The sequence below is a fragment of the Tauraco erythrolophus genome, chromosome 4, assembly GCF_009769465.1.
Source record: "Tauraco erythrolophus isolate bTauEry1 chromosome 4, bTauEry1.pri, whole genome shotgun sequence".
In the NCBI taxonomy this organism is placed as follows: Eukaryota; Metazoa; Chordata; class Aves; order Musophagiformes; family Musophagidae; genus Tauraco; species Tauraco erythrolophus.
Genome location: NC_141468.1, coordinates 73,152,768 through 73,166,444, shown reverse-complemented (window position 1 = coordinate 73,166,444; position 13,677 = coordinate 73,152,768). Strand labels below are relative to the sequence as shown.

Below are 13,677 nucleotides of genomic sequence, written 5' to 3'. Positions count from 1 at the left end.
AATCGAATGTCCCATTACAAACGACTTCCAGCTCTCCAAATTCTTTGGACACTTCACAAGGATTTTGGCAAGTTATCCCAATCAAATTAAAAGCAAGAAGAGAGCTCTGCCAACTCTACATTACCTGTTTTCTCAGACTAGGGCTAGATGGCGCTGGTGGTTTTTTGGGATTTTGGGCTGGTGATGTAACATAGATCTTCCATGTTGCTGTAGAACTGCACGATTTCTCTGCTGCATAGCACCGCCACAGAGTCTATAATAAAACCCAAAACCAAAAACCTCAGTGACTAAGCAGTCACTGTTGTTCTGCAGGACAGGCAAGTCAGATTTTGCTGCAAACCAAACGGACTGCAAAATCTTCAAGCAATGTCAACACACTGCAAAGGGTTCTGACTGCAATCACTGTGTTATACCACACACCACCATGCCTAATAAAATGCACTCTTCCCTGTACATAACTGCGGTGAGTGTAATTTGCACCAGGAAACATACACTTAGCACACAGTGATTGTAAGTACACTCTTGGTAGCTTTCTGCCTAGGAGCTGGGGTCTAAACACGTCCACAGTAAAAAAAAACAAACAAACAAACAAACAAAACCCACAAAAAACACAAACGCAAAACCAAACCACCCCTATAAAAGTGAATGCCCACAAAAATCATATAATGCTGCTGCCTCCCTTTTCTGCAGGGTGCCACAGTTCAGTATTTGTGCACCACACTACTGCTTTCTTATCGTATAGAATGTTACGCGGGGACATTTTTCTAAACTGACATGTGTGTACACACGTATATGTATATGCATGCATCACCTCAGGATTTGGCAAATGCACAGGATCTAACGCAATATAAAAAGCTAGTTAGATATTAATTATTACAACAAAGTTTTGGTGTGGGTTTTTTTGTTGTTTTTTTTTTTACTGTTTCGTCAAATAGACTCATTGCATTCAGTTAGTATCACTATGCCTGCGAGTACCAGGCTAGTAAAACCTCCTATGCTCACTCATAAGGGGGGGGGGGGGGGGGGGGGTGGGGGGACGGGCAATTAACTACTTCTTGCTAGTGACTGAAGCGGATAAAAAAGACAAAGTGGTTAAACACAAGTTATAAATTTATCATAAAGCCTAGTAACACTGATTCTCAGTACTTTAACTACTGGCCCACACTCCCTCTTCAATACTCTCCCTAAGCATTTTACTTTTAGGAGCTTTACCTGAATTAGAGAGGCTGCAGCTGGGATTTGCCTGTTGAAATGCTTCTGACGCTGCTTCTGCTGTACTTTCAGGGCAAAACCAGACCCCAGAATACCCTAAATATAAGCAAAATTACTAGTCAGGCTCCAATATGGCTTCACACATCTAAACCAAATGCTTAACATGTGAAATAAACAAACATATTATAAAATATTTTCCTAGAAAAAGTTCTGAATTTCCTAAAAAAAGAAAAGTTCTGAATTTCCTAAGATATCCACAGTGACAGAAATCTATACATTGCAACAAATAAATCTGAAATTGAGTACGTTAATATTGGCATCATGTAACTTCAACAAACAGCGCAAGTTTATTGCTGTGATCTACAGGTAACATTAGTTAGAGGCATTCACAGATGCAGTCATTTTCCAAAAGCAACCCTGCACAATGGTGGGAGAAGCAAATGCCAATGTCACATGAGTGATCTACAGCTGTTCTTTGCCCTTGTTTTTAATTCCTTGCCACAAAAAAAAAAAAAAAAAAAAGCAACTAAAACCAGAACTCAGTTTGATTTTCCAAGCAAATTGAGTAAAGAAGCCAAAGATAAGCTTTATAATTTCAGCATTTATGTTAAAACTGATAGTTACTGAAGAAATACTTTGTCTTTTCCAATTGCTTTGATGATGTTGTCTTTATTTCCCCCCATTCAGTCATTCAAAGATCCCATAAGCCCAAAGATGCTTTATAGTACTATGTAGGAAAGCTGATGCAGTTTTCTAGTCCTCTGCTTCATGGCAGTGTTCCTCTCCTCACAAGACCCCAAATTGTTCTTCTATAATCACAAAACAGCAGAAATGAAGTTTCACCTCCGGCAGTGACGTACTGATAAAAAACCCTCTCTCTTCACCTCACAGAATAGTTTCAGTTCTTTGAGCAGTGAAAATTATTACCTCCTTCTTAGGTCACATCTCTCTAAAATGACTGCAGTAAAGACACAGCAGTTTCATTCATTCGTGTGTGTGTGTGTGCGCGCAGAGACACAAACATACACTTGAGGATGTGTGCATGCACATTCTGAAGCAACACCTAATCCCTCTATTTCCAATCAAAGGCACCAATTTAAAACTACCTAATTGTGAGCCTCAGTCAGACAGACACTTTAAAAAAGTGAACCAAGTTCTACTTACCGCTGGCAGAGCAAAGAAAGATATAGCAAATACTGAAAAACAGGAAGCTACTGTCTTCCCAATCCATGTCTGGGGAACTTTGTCTCCATAACCAATTGTTGTGACTGTTACCTAGGCCAGAAACAAACATCTGATTCACTGAAATGCAGTACCTTTCTTACCCCAAAAGTGGGGGGGGGGGGTGGGGAAATAGAGAAGCATCAGGAAATACAAATGTATCAACAGCGTTTGGATTTGTGCAACCACAGGAGTACCCTCAAAATCACTGTAGATTTATCCCATTTTTACATTCTTCAGCTTGCATGCACAACTGGCCACTGTTTCAAATGCAACAGCAGGCTGAACCTAGGATGGCTGCTCTTGCAGTTTGTAGCTGGGTGCTTCCAGCTTCCCAAAACTCTTACCGATTGGCCTTGTGGGCTTGAAACCATAGGCTTGCAGTTTTTCTACTTTTGCTTTTAAAACATAGCTCCATGGGGCTGGAAAGGCGGCCTTCAGAGCACTGACTTGCACACAACTGACACAGACATTTGCCAAACCCTGCAGTCAGGCACAGGCACCAGCTGCGGCAGGACAGCAAAGGGACAGAACTAACACCATCCCAGCTGAACCTTCATAGCAGGAGGAGGAACATGCAATCATTCCAGGAGACTATCTCCCCAAGTAAACATGACAGGAGAGCAAGAGCTAGATACAGCTGAGCCCCACACTCAGCTTTTTTTCCTTCCCCCACAAATACAGTTCTCTGCTACTCAAGATCATGTTTAAGCCACAGGATGCATCCTATTACTGTACCTGCTCACTGCTATCACGGTGCAGCAAGGGCCAGCTATTCCCTAAGGGATGAGGTGCCTAGAGTCAAAGGGGGTAACACAGCCAGCAGGACAATGCCTCCCCAGTCAGGATCCAGCCCCACAGCACCCAAACAAGACAGATACAGAAAGAGCAACCAGGTCCAACCAAGAGTCCAGAGTATAAGGCATCATCTGAGCAATGAGGCAGGTCCAACATCCAACCAGGAAATCCATCCACAGGTCAGGGTTAGGATCAAGTTCAGTGGTCAGCAAGTCAGTCCACAGCAACAACACAAGAGTCAGGATAAAGGCAGTCAGGATCACAGGACTCCATAGCCAGGCACAGCTGCAGCTGAGCTAAAGACCAGCTCTCCTCTAGCAGCGTGCTGAGCTTAAATAGAGCCCCGGGAGTGGGTGGAGGCCACAGGTGATGCTGGTCAGGGCCCTAACAACAGCCTCCCCTCTCAGCAGGGCATGTCTCCGCACAGGTCTGGGATCAGCATCACTGTGGGGGTGTCAGTAGCCTTTTCCAGGGCACAGAGCCACAACAGGGACAGGAAACTGGAAAGAGACATTGTATTAGCAACTCAGGGCTCAGACGGGACAAGCCACCCCTGAAAAGCCACAGAGATAAGGAGAGCCTGAGTGCAACAGAGGTTTCAGCCTGTTCCTGATGAGCCCCAGCAGGCTGCAAGAGAACTCATTAGGAGCCCAGTGCGAGGAATCCAGGTGAAATCTGGTTCATCAGAAGGGTTTGTAATGTAACAAGAGCCAGCTGCTCCCCAACAGAAGGTGATCCCAAGGAGGTACACTAAGGCGAGCCAAGGGAATCCCAGAGCTGCCCAGACAGGGGCTTCACCACCCTGGACACAGCCCTACAGCAGGAGAGACTCACAGACAGTAGCCGTGTCTGACAAAGAGTCTAAATCATAAGGAAATATCAAGGTGATGAGTTAAGTCTGAGGTTGAGTTAGCCTAGAGATTGGCTGACCTGAAGACCAGCTTTCCTCCAGCACGGCCCAGGTGGGGACTAAGTACCCAGGGCTGAGCCTAAATAGAGCCCCTGGGTCATGGGTGTTGGGAGTGGCTTCAGGTGTGGTTGGTCAGGGCCATTAAAGGCCTTTTTTATCATACTCAGAGACCTGACACTGCCATAAAATGGTATGACAAAGATGACTTGCACTTCTAAGAAGTGGAAAGCTTCTGGTTAGGAAACAAATTCTGTCACCAATACCAACCACTGGGGAGAACTTTAAACAGAAAAAATGTACTTCTGTGTGGGAGTACCAGCCCTACACCCAGTCCCACTCCCTTCATTTTGCCTTGAATGGTAGCAGAAATACAGCCAAAACAGATTTAAAAGAATATGTAAATTTACACTGACTACAAAAGAGGATGTGGAAATACTGCCTTTTATGGGAAAAGTTGCTGACAAATACTTAGATACTATGGCAAAAAGAGGCTTCTCAGAACTTATCAGCAATAAAGGCATAGGAAGAATACTCTGAGAGCAGCTCTACAACAAGCTGGAAGGAAGATTTGCAGAGAAAAAATGACTAACTACTGTCAAACTAAGTTTTTCCAAGTTCAAAAGAAGTTAGGCTTGTGTTTATTAATCATGAATTTCTCACTTGATGAAGTCAACTCTGTAGTATCTATATCCTCTAATGAATATTGTTCTTTTCAACTGCAAACTGCTCTCAGCAGGAGCTCTGTCTTGCCAGGTGTCTGTCCGGATTTAATGTGGCTTCCTCATGAAGTGACTCAGGTGCTGTGTACTACCAGCAGTACAAACAGATGAGTCCGCCAGCCCCCAAAATTAAACCAGACCCCCCCAAAATCCAACTTTGAAATGCAGTATGTGTTAGTGGGGAGTGGAGGAAGTTAAAGCAGTGTTTCTTTAACTGAACTTCAGCTCCTCAGTGCACCCAGATGACCCCTTAAAGTCTGGGATTTTTCCTTCCTTTTCCTCTCTTTTTCTTATGAAAGCCTTCTTGTTTTTTTTGTCGGTGTGGTTTTCTTTTTTTTTTTTGAGTTCTTCAGCACTCAGGACTTAAAAACAAACTGCAGTAACGTTGAGCTGCCTTCGCGTTACTATGGAAGACAGCATGAAAGCTGTAACCACAGAATAGATGATTTTCCATCTCTACAGCAGGCATTTGGCTGGTAGATTCCTGCAGGTGCCTGAACATGTCTCAGAAAGTTTCTCCCTGGCTACCTTAAGAGGGTTCCTTCTTGGTAATCTAATTAGTGCATTGAAGTATGTGGAAAGGATTATAAAAAAATGTAATTCTCTGGCTTTCTTAATCACAAACAAAATCTTTTTCTGCTTGTATATCCAAAAGTTATTAGTTATCTGCTCAAAGAATGTTTAATAACTAGGCTTTGGAAAATGACACCGCCTTCTTAATACAGATTTACTATAGCACATTCCAGCTGGTATGCACGTGCTCCAACGCAGGCTCTGAAAACACATGTACTCTCCAAAGAAGGAAGAACTCTAATTTAGTAGAAGTCAACAGAGCTTCTCATAGTCTTTGAGATAAGCAGGTGTCCTGAAGCTTGAAGAGTCAGAACTGCACTCCTCAAAAAATATATTAATTATAAAGGGGTTCAGACTACTACCGCTGGCATGGAAATTTACAACTGGAAATTCTGAACAATTGATCCAAAGTACCTCTGCCAGTTAACACCAGTTTACTGGAGCAATTATTTAACTCAAGTTCGATGGTACAGAATAGGCCAGTTTGCAGCAAAAACAATAAACATTACCAACAGCAAGAGACGGGCACTGAAGGGCCAACAGAAGAGAAGCCTCCTACATGCCCTTCTTCTTTCCTCAGGAAAAAGCACCCAGAAATGAAAGAAAAACTGCTGTGACATGGGATGCAATTCTGGCAGACTGACAGTGCTGTTGGAAATGCTTTTGCATGTGTTCTCACATGCTATAAGTTCTGAAAGTGGCTCCATACAAAATACCACAAGCCTTTGATATGTCTTTGCAGTTTAATCTGCGCGCCTGCCAAATCTAGGTGAAACAACCTTGCATTTAACTGGAGTGGGTAAATGTAGTTAGCATTTAATTCCAACTCTCATTCATCCTTTATTTTCCCTTTTCTTCATATTTAAACCTTTCAGGTCATTTGTATCAAGTTCAGCAAGCTTGCACTTTCTACTCAAACCAAAATGTTACCCATAATACACTCTGTGGTCTTTGTCAGACACATAAGACTTTCAAACACTTGCTACCAAGATTTTTTTTCCTATGGTTCAGTTTTGAAAGGCGAAAGTGAAATCAAATTTCACTCCCTAGTAACTCCACATCTGTGTTTCTCTGTTACAGAAGACTTGAAAAGAAAAAGAAACTGATTGACTTTGTCCTTTGTCACTGTTCCCAGCTGTGAACTGCACCTGCACCGTGACTCACTAATGCTGAGGAGGCCTAGACGTCTGGAAAGCTTAAACAACAATTTAAACAGTGTTCTTCATGTGCCCCACACAGCTACAGAAAGACAAAGCTGATTTTATCTTGCTGTTACACAAAACAAGTGAAGTTTTGGAAAACAGCAACAGAACCCATTGAGCACTTCGCAAGGCGCAAACATACACTTTGAAATACAGACTCCAAGTCATCCATCTCAACAAGGTAACGCAAGGCACATTTTAAACTTATTTGTTGGTGTTCATAACTGAACTCCTTTTGAATTTCTTAAGTTCAAAATATTAACAAAATATGTTAATAACAAAATATCAACACATCTTGACTTTTTTGCCCTTAATTTTTTTACCCTTTACTCAAAGTAAGAATGTGGTTTCTAGCATTTAAAAATATTTTGTAATCCTTACCTAAACATGCAATGCAACTCATAAAGCAAGCTCTGGACAACTGCAGCTTAAAAAAATATAAAAGAAGGAAAAGTAGAAGTACACTGGCTTCACATGGAAGTTTTATCACATGCAGGAATAACCCATGCATGAATATACATGGGCAGAACTGGATGCTAAAAACCATAGCTAGTTCTCAAATGGATTGCTGAAAATCCCTTTTGTTTTCCACTGTACCTTGCTCCTCCCAGTTTGATAAGGGGTTCTTCTTCCCTCTCAATCAGTTCTGAATTTGGGCGTTTCCGGCCTTTTGCAGTTACAGGTCTAGGAATTACTTTACGAAACACCAAAGATATTGTGCAGAGCAAACATGAATCACCATCTTTTAATGATTACAAATTAAATTAAGACATCTTTATTAATAAACTATATGCTTTCCATTTCTTTCACTGGTGTCATTCTAATTCACATAGTGCTACAAACCTCTTTGGAACTTCACTGTGCTAGAAAAATTTATGAGACATTTCTCATAGATTCAGCAGAACTAGTGCAAACTTTTATGAGAGCCCCTAATGCTGCTGAAGTTCCCACAAGCAGCCTCACTTTTAATTAGATGTACTTCACAGACTATTCAGCTAAACCATTAGTAAAAACAGAAACAGTAACTGCGTTCCACTGCGTTCAGTCACTTGAACACTGGTATTGGAGCTGAACTGCTCAAATAATAGCAGAATAAGCAAGCCTGTGTACTGGTTTGTTTCATTAAAGTAGACGGGGTGTTTTTCATAATGTCAATTATAGCCTAATTGTTTTACTTTTGCTTTTAAAATAAGGCACAATCTGTGCTTCTGTGACATTTATTCCTTTCCTCCACTCACTGGAAGTTCTCATGTCCATAACCATGAGGTTTTATGTTCCGAAAATTTTATCGTATGTCTATTGAGGACTGGTTGTATAGGCTAGTTCATGGGTTTATTTCTTCCCAGCACATTAGATAACCAAGTTCATCTGGTCATTTAGTGGATTTTTCTTTTTTACTAGGTTCTTGTTGGTTTGTACTGTTTTGCACAGCCACAGGTGATACTCTGCAAATGAAATGAATATCTGACAACCTATTAATGTTTAAAAGATTTTTATACCTAACCACTCAAAAAGCAGTAACTCAGGGTACATGTAACACAATCTGCATTTCTGTATACTTCATTGAAGTAGATTCTTATGGAGCATCCAGATTAAAGCTTTGAAACATGTATCTGTTAAGAACTTTTCATCTATCTTCCTAGACTTTCTCACCAGTTTACTTGGATGCAGATGAACAATTGGTTTATGACCCAATAACTATATTGGCATTTTTCAATTATCTAAGAACAAATCCAGTTTATCGTGTTTCAAATCACTCTTGAAATATATCCTTCACTCTCTGGAAGTTGGTGGGTCTGCATCTGTTCTAGCCTCTCTTTTTTCTCTGTCACTAACACTGATGTGATGAATCTCCTTGGATTTCTTATAATGAGACAGCCAACTCATAAAATATATGAGGTTCTCTTGCAGGGAAAAGGGACCACAAGAGATGAGATGGTTTGTGCAACAGCTAATAAGGAGGGAAAGCATGAGTCACAATGAGAAACATGACAAGAAAAGCCATATGAAGGGTGTGTAGTAACAATCTGGTGTCTTATTCTGTTCATAGCCATCTACTCCATTTTCAACTAATTCTGGGCATGTGCACAATAATTACCACAATGCTCTCATAATCCCAACTCCTCCCTAATGATATTCTTTTCTTTATTTGACCAAAGATTTGCACTGACCCTGACTGATGTTTGATATCCGAAGTAGCTGATGAATTTGTGAAGCTTTGCCATCTGCTTTTGATGAAGCTGTTTACCTTTACAGTGAATCGTGGAATTATTAAAAAAAAAGGGAACCTGTAAACTTCATCAAGGTCTGCATTATTACTGAGAGAGTGAACTTGACACAAAAAGATAAAAAAAACCAGAGTTGTTAACACAACTTCCACAAATAAACATACTTTTAAAGTTATACACCTCTTGTAGATAATTAAGTAGAGTTTAAAATAAGTGGTACAGGTTTTAGAGGGTACAAGGCCAGGTTAGATGAGGCTTTGGGCAACCTGGCGTAGTGGAGGATTTCTCTGCCCATGGCAGGGGAGTTGGAACTAGATGATCTTTAAGGTCCCTTCCAACCCTAACCATTCTATGATTCTATGATAATATTTTTTCTTATATCCTTTTTAAAAGGTTGTCAGGCTTCCCTACAGAAATATATTCTGCAAAGAAGGAAATGACAGATTTTTTAAAAAGATCACAAGTTAAACAGGAAATCTTGTACACTAAGTTTGTGCACACATTTTGTTGGTAAATACTTACCACACCCCACCAAAGGGCATCAGCATAGCTGGAGAAACCTGTCTTTCCGTCCTCATCAACTGCATCCTTCTCAGCAAGATAAACAAAATAGGATGAAAAAATTAATCCCAAGAATCCAATGTACAACGTGGTTATGAGTTCCTATTAAAACAGAAAGCAAGTAAGTATATAAGGTTTACATCATATATACTCTATCGTTGTAAAACATTGTAAATATCGGGGGGAGGGTTGCATCACAGTAGAAAAAATCAGTAAGTTCTATTTCAGGTATGAAATTTGCTTCCAGTAAAACAGGCAGCTCAGTGACTTGTTTTCTCTTCGTATCAGACTACAGAACTCAAGGAGAAGCCATCATTTAAAAAAAAATCATTTGGACAGCTAAATGTAGGGTGGGATATCTCTCTTGGTTTATGTCTTGTGAACAGGAATCATTCCATTTAACTGTCCACTTGAAATACCAAACGTTAATAAATTTTAAAAATAGTAAAACAGCTTTAGAAATGCACTTTATGAAGAGCACGCCAAAATAATAGTTAAAGAGTTAACAACCATGTCTTGTGATTATGAGCATATCTAAGAAATGAACTTGTATATCTGATATTTAGATTGCTAAAGACTGACTATTGATGCCTTAACAGTTTCATGTTAAGATAAAATAAAATCTTAAGATAAAATATATTAGGTAGGGGTAACCTCTACTTCAGTCCTGAAAAACAAAGACTGAAGTAGAGGCTTGGCCAGTTTATTAGAGGGAACTTCTGTTAGGGCATGATACACTGCTTGTGCATATACCAGTTTCTCAATGATTTTTGGATAAGAAAGTTGTATCAGAACTGATGCGACTTAGATACAGGATTATAACAGTCTTTAGGAAAAATGTACTTGTGCATTTAAAAGAGCCAAGATGTGTAGTGTCACAGATGCAAAAATGTGTAAAGCTTATAAAAACAGTGCTACATCATAATCAAATGAGATATTCACCTATCCCTCAGGAAAATCCAATACCTAGTCATGAGGGAAAATAGCTTATTTTAATCACTTGAAGTTACAATGCTTCAATAGTTAATACATATTACAGTCCTTTATTTTCTTTGCACATGTTTAGCCATCTTTATTATGAAACATTGTAGTACTACATCTTCATTGGCATCTTCCTTAAATTCTTGACAGAATTATTTTTCACTCCTTGGATCCAAACCAATGCAGGAATTAAAACATTCCCATAAGATAAATTTAAAATTAAAACCAGTCTAAGAAGGATTGCCTCTACTTAAAAAGTATGTCAGATTTTGATAGATTTTTTGTAACATTCTACCCACACTTCTTATACCATTTGTGAGGGAAAGGTCAGGTTTTATCATCAAACTTCCTTCACATTTTTTTTTTTCTTCTTTCTTTTCGTTTTCTTGTAAGACCTTTCTGGGAAAATGTAGCCCTGGTAGATAGTAACTGCATCCAGCAGCAGGAACTATATATAATCTTCCTTCTGCTATAGCACTAATTAAAATCTAGGTTCAGCAAGTTTTTAAGCAATCTTGGCACAAAGCAAAGTAGATGGTTTTTCTCTAAACATGTAATAATGACGTAAATAACGAATTTTGATAGTGTTCAGTTTTGCCCATTGGCAAGTCTTTTAATTTAAGCCTTCACTTCTTGCAGGCCTGTTAGCTAAACAAAGCAGCTGGAAGGAGAAATAAAACTTGGGTTTTCAGTAGTTCAGATTTCTATGCTGGTCACCATTTTTTTCTCATCTTTTTCTCTAATGATATTGGTACACTGTGTACTTGTGGATACGACTTCATTGCTCTGAAAATAATAGAATCATAGAATGGTTAGGGGTTGGAAGGGACCTCAAAGATCATCCAGTTCCAACCCCCCTGCCATGGGCAGGGAAACCCTCCACTACACCAGGTTGCTCAATGCCTCATCCAACCTGGCCTTGAACACTTTCAGGGATGGGGCATCTACAACTTCTCTGGGCGACCTGTTCCAGTGTTTCACCACCCTCTGAGTGAAAAATTTCTTCCTTATATCTAATCTAAATCCCCCCTCTTTCAGTTTAAATCCATTGCCCCTTGTCCTATCACTACACGCCCTTGTAAAAAGTCCCTCTCCAGCTTTCCCGTAGGCCCCCTTTAAGTACTGGAAAGCTCCTATAAGATCACCCCAGAGCCTTCTCTTCTCCAGGCTGAACAGCCCCAACTCTCTCAGCCTGTCTTTATAGGAGAGGTGCTCCAGCCCTCGGATCATCTTTGTGACCCTCCTCTGGACTCTCTCCAGCAGCTCCATGTCCTTCTTGTGTTGGGGACTCCAGAGCTGAATGCAGTATTCCAGGTGGGGTCTCACGAGAGCAGAGTAGAGGGGCAGAATCCCCTCCCTTGACCTGCTGGCCACGCTTCTTTGGATGCAGCCCAAGATACAGTTGGCTTTCTGGGCTGCCAGCGCACATTGCCGGCTCATGTTCAGCTTCTCATCCATCAGCACTCCCAAAAGGTCCTTGTGTTTACATTTATAGTTGACTATTAGTATTTCTCTAACTTTTCACAACCTTTTGATTTGCCTACACAGTATTTTTTCAATGCAAGATGAAACTGATTAACACCTGAGACTCTAAGGTCAGTGATGCATAGAAAACTACAAAAGAAATGGGGACTAATTCTTGTTCCCTGCTTACAAAGAAAACACTCTGCTTTCATCTCTATTGGATTTGTGACTTCCTTACACATCAACAGAAATCTTTTAGTTACGTTTGGCATGTTGCTTACATCTCAGATAATAATAGACTTTACATGTTGTTAAGGAATGGCCATCACTGCTTTCTTTTAGTTTTGTCTCAGAGGACAGAATTAGAGAGTGGATGATAATTGGAATATTTTGGTGTTAAGAGCTGGCTTTTTGAGCAGAAAAATATGCTTTTCAGAAGTGCTATGCATGGTCTTATGAGATTCCTTTCAAAGAGGTTGAAATATCAACAGAACTACTCGGGTTATTTCACTGTTGGCACTTCCTAGCTCCAGTCTATTCATCTGAAGACTGAACTCTTGTTAAGGAAAGCCCAGATGCAAATGTAATTGCCTTGAACTTATTCTAAATGTCACTCCGTGTTAAATATGTAATGAGAGACAAAATAATACATGCTTATACTTAATTATTAAGAACAATGGCAGCAAAGTAATACATATTGCATTTAGGAGGGAGCACAGAAGATTTTAAAATAATACGTGCTTCAAGAAATATGAATAGAGTGGTGTCTACCAATGCCAAAGAGTATGAATTGATACATGATCTCAAAGCAAAGAGCATTTTGTAGAAACCGGGCCTTAAAACTTCACATTGATATGAATTTTTAACAGATGAGAGCTTAAGAATAAAGAGTGCTGCCTAATACAAATGACTTTTCAGCAAGGACTTTCAGAAACATATATGCAAAGGAAACAGGAAGAACAAAAACCAAATATGCACAAAGGTAAATTTGAATATTGAGAGACTTGAGTAAACACATTCTTTGCACTTAGACAGATCCATATTTTCAGTTACAATAAGGACCACACAAAATAAAATTCAACACTTAGGAAAAATACAAGAAAATCCCAAATCCACGACTCATCAGTAACACCCTTCTCAAAGCAGTAGAAGACCTCACAAAGCAAGGTGAGGAATAAGTAAAACTAATTGAGAGGCTTACGAGCCAGAGCTGGATTGGCTAACTCAGTTTTTCAGTAAGCTGCATGATTTTTCCATGTCTTTCCATCACCACATGTGATACTGACTCATGTTTTGTTGCTTTTGGCGAGAAATGCTTGTGTAAGCTCAACCTGCTGGAAATAGAAGAGCATCCTAGCCAAATTGGGCCTAAGTGAGCTAATACAGCTATACGTAAAATTCCAAAACACATGGAAATCATTGGTGACAACTTTAGTAAGCTCTTCTGGACCCACAGAGGTCTAAGCACTTGTTATTTTCACAGGTCACAAAGACGTGAATTTATTTTCTCACATTGTTTAAGGGTTTTGGGTCCCATTTTTTCTGAAAGAGTACCAAACTCAACAAATAAATGAGAACCTTGTACTCTGCCTTTAAAAAAAAAAAGCAGCTGAGGTGTTTTTGTTTCCTTTTTTTTTAAAACAAAAATTTCTTTAAGAGACTGGACAGGAATAAAGGTTCCATTTTCCCTTCCGTTTGGTACCATGCTAGGGTTTCAGCCACACTTGTCCAATGTCAATACAGAACTGTGTTTGATTTTTTTTTTAATTAATGTGTTAGTGGGTGATCTGCTTTGACAAGTATTACAG

General features: G+C 39.8%; 1 protein-coding gene across 1 annotated transcript in view; it reads right to left on the bottom strand.

Moving 5' to 3' along the window:
- LOC104384326 (potassium voltage-gated channel subfamily KQT member 1) overlaps positions 1-13,677 on the bottom strand; it is a 517,279-nt gene that overhangs the window by 445,211 nt on the left and 58,391 nt on the right. Inside the window, exons 6-9 of the mRNA XM_086610471.1 lie at positions 9,386-9,526; positions 2,377-2,487; positions 1,213-1,308; positions 125-253 (exon numbers count right to left, since the gene is read on the bottom strand). Of these exons, the coding sequence (XP_086466597.1) occupies positions 125-253; positions 1,213-1,308; positions 2,377-2,487; positions 9,386-9,526 (477 nt within the window). The remainder of the gene's footprint in view (positions 1-124; positions 254-1,212; positions 1,309-2,376; positions 2,488-9,385; positions 9,527-13,677) is intronic.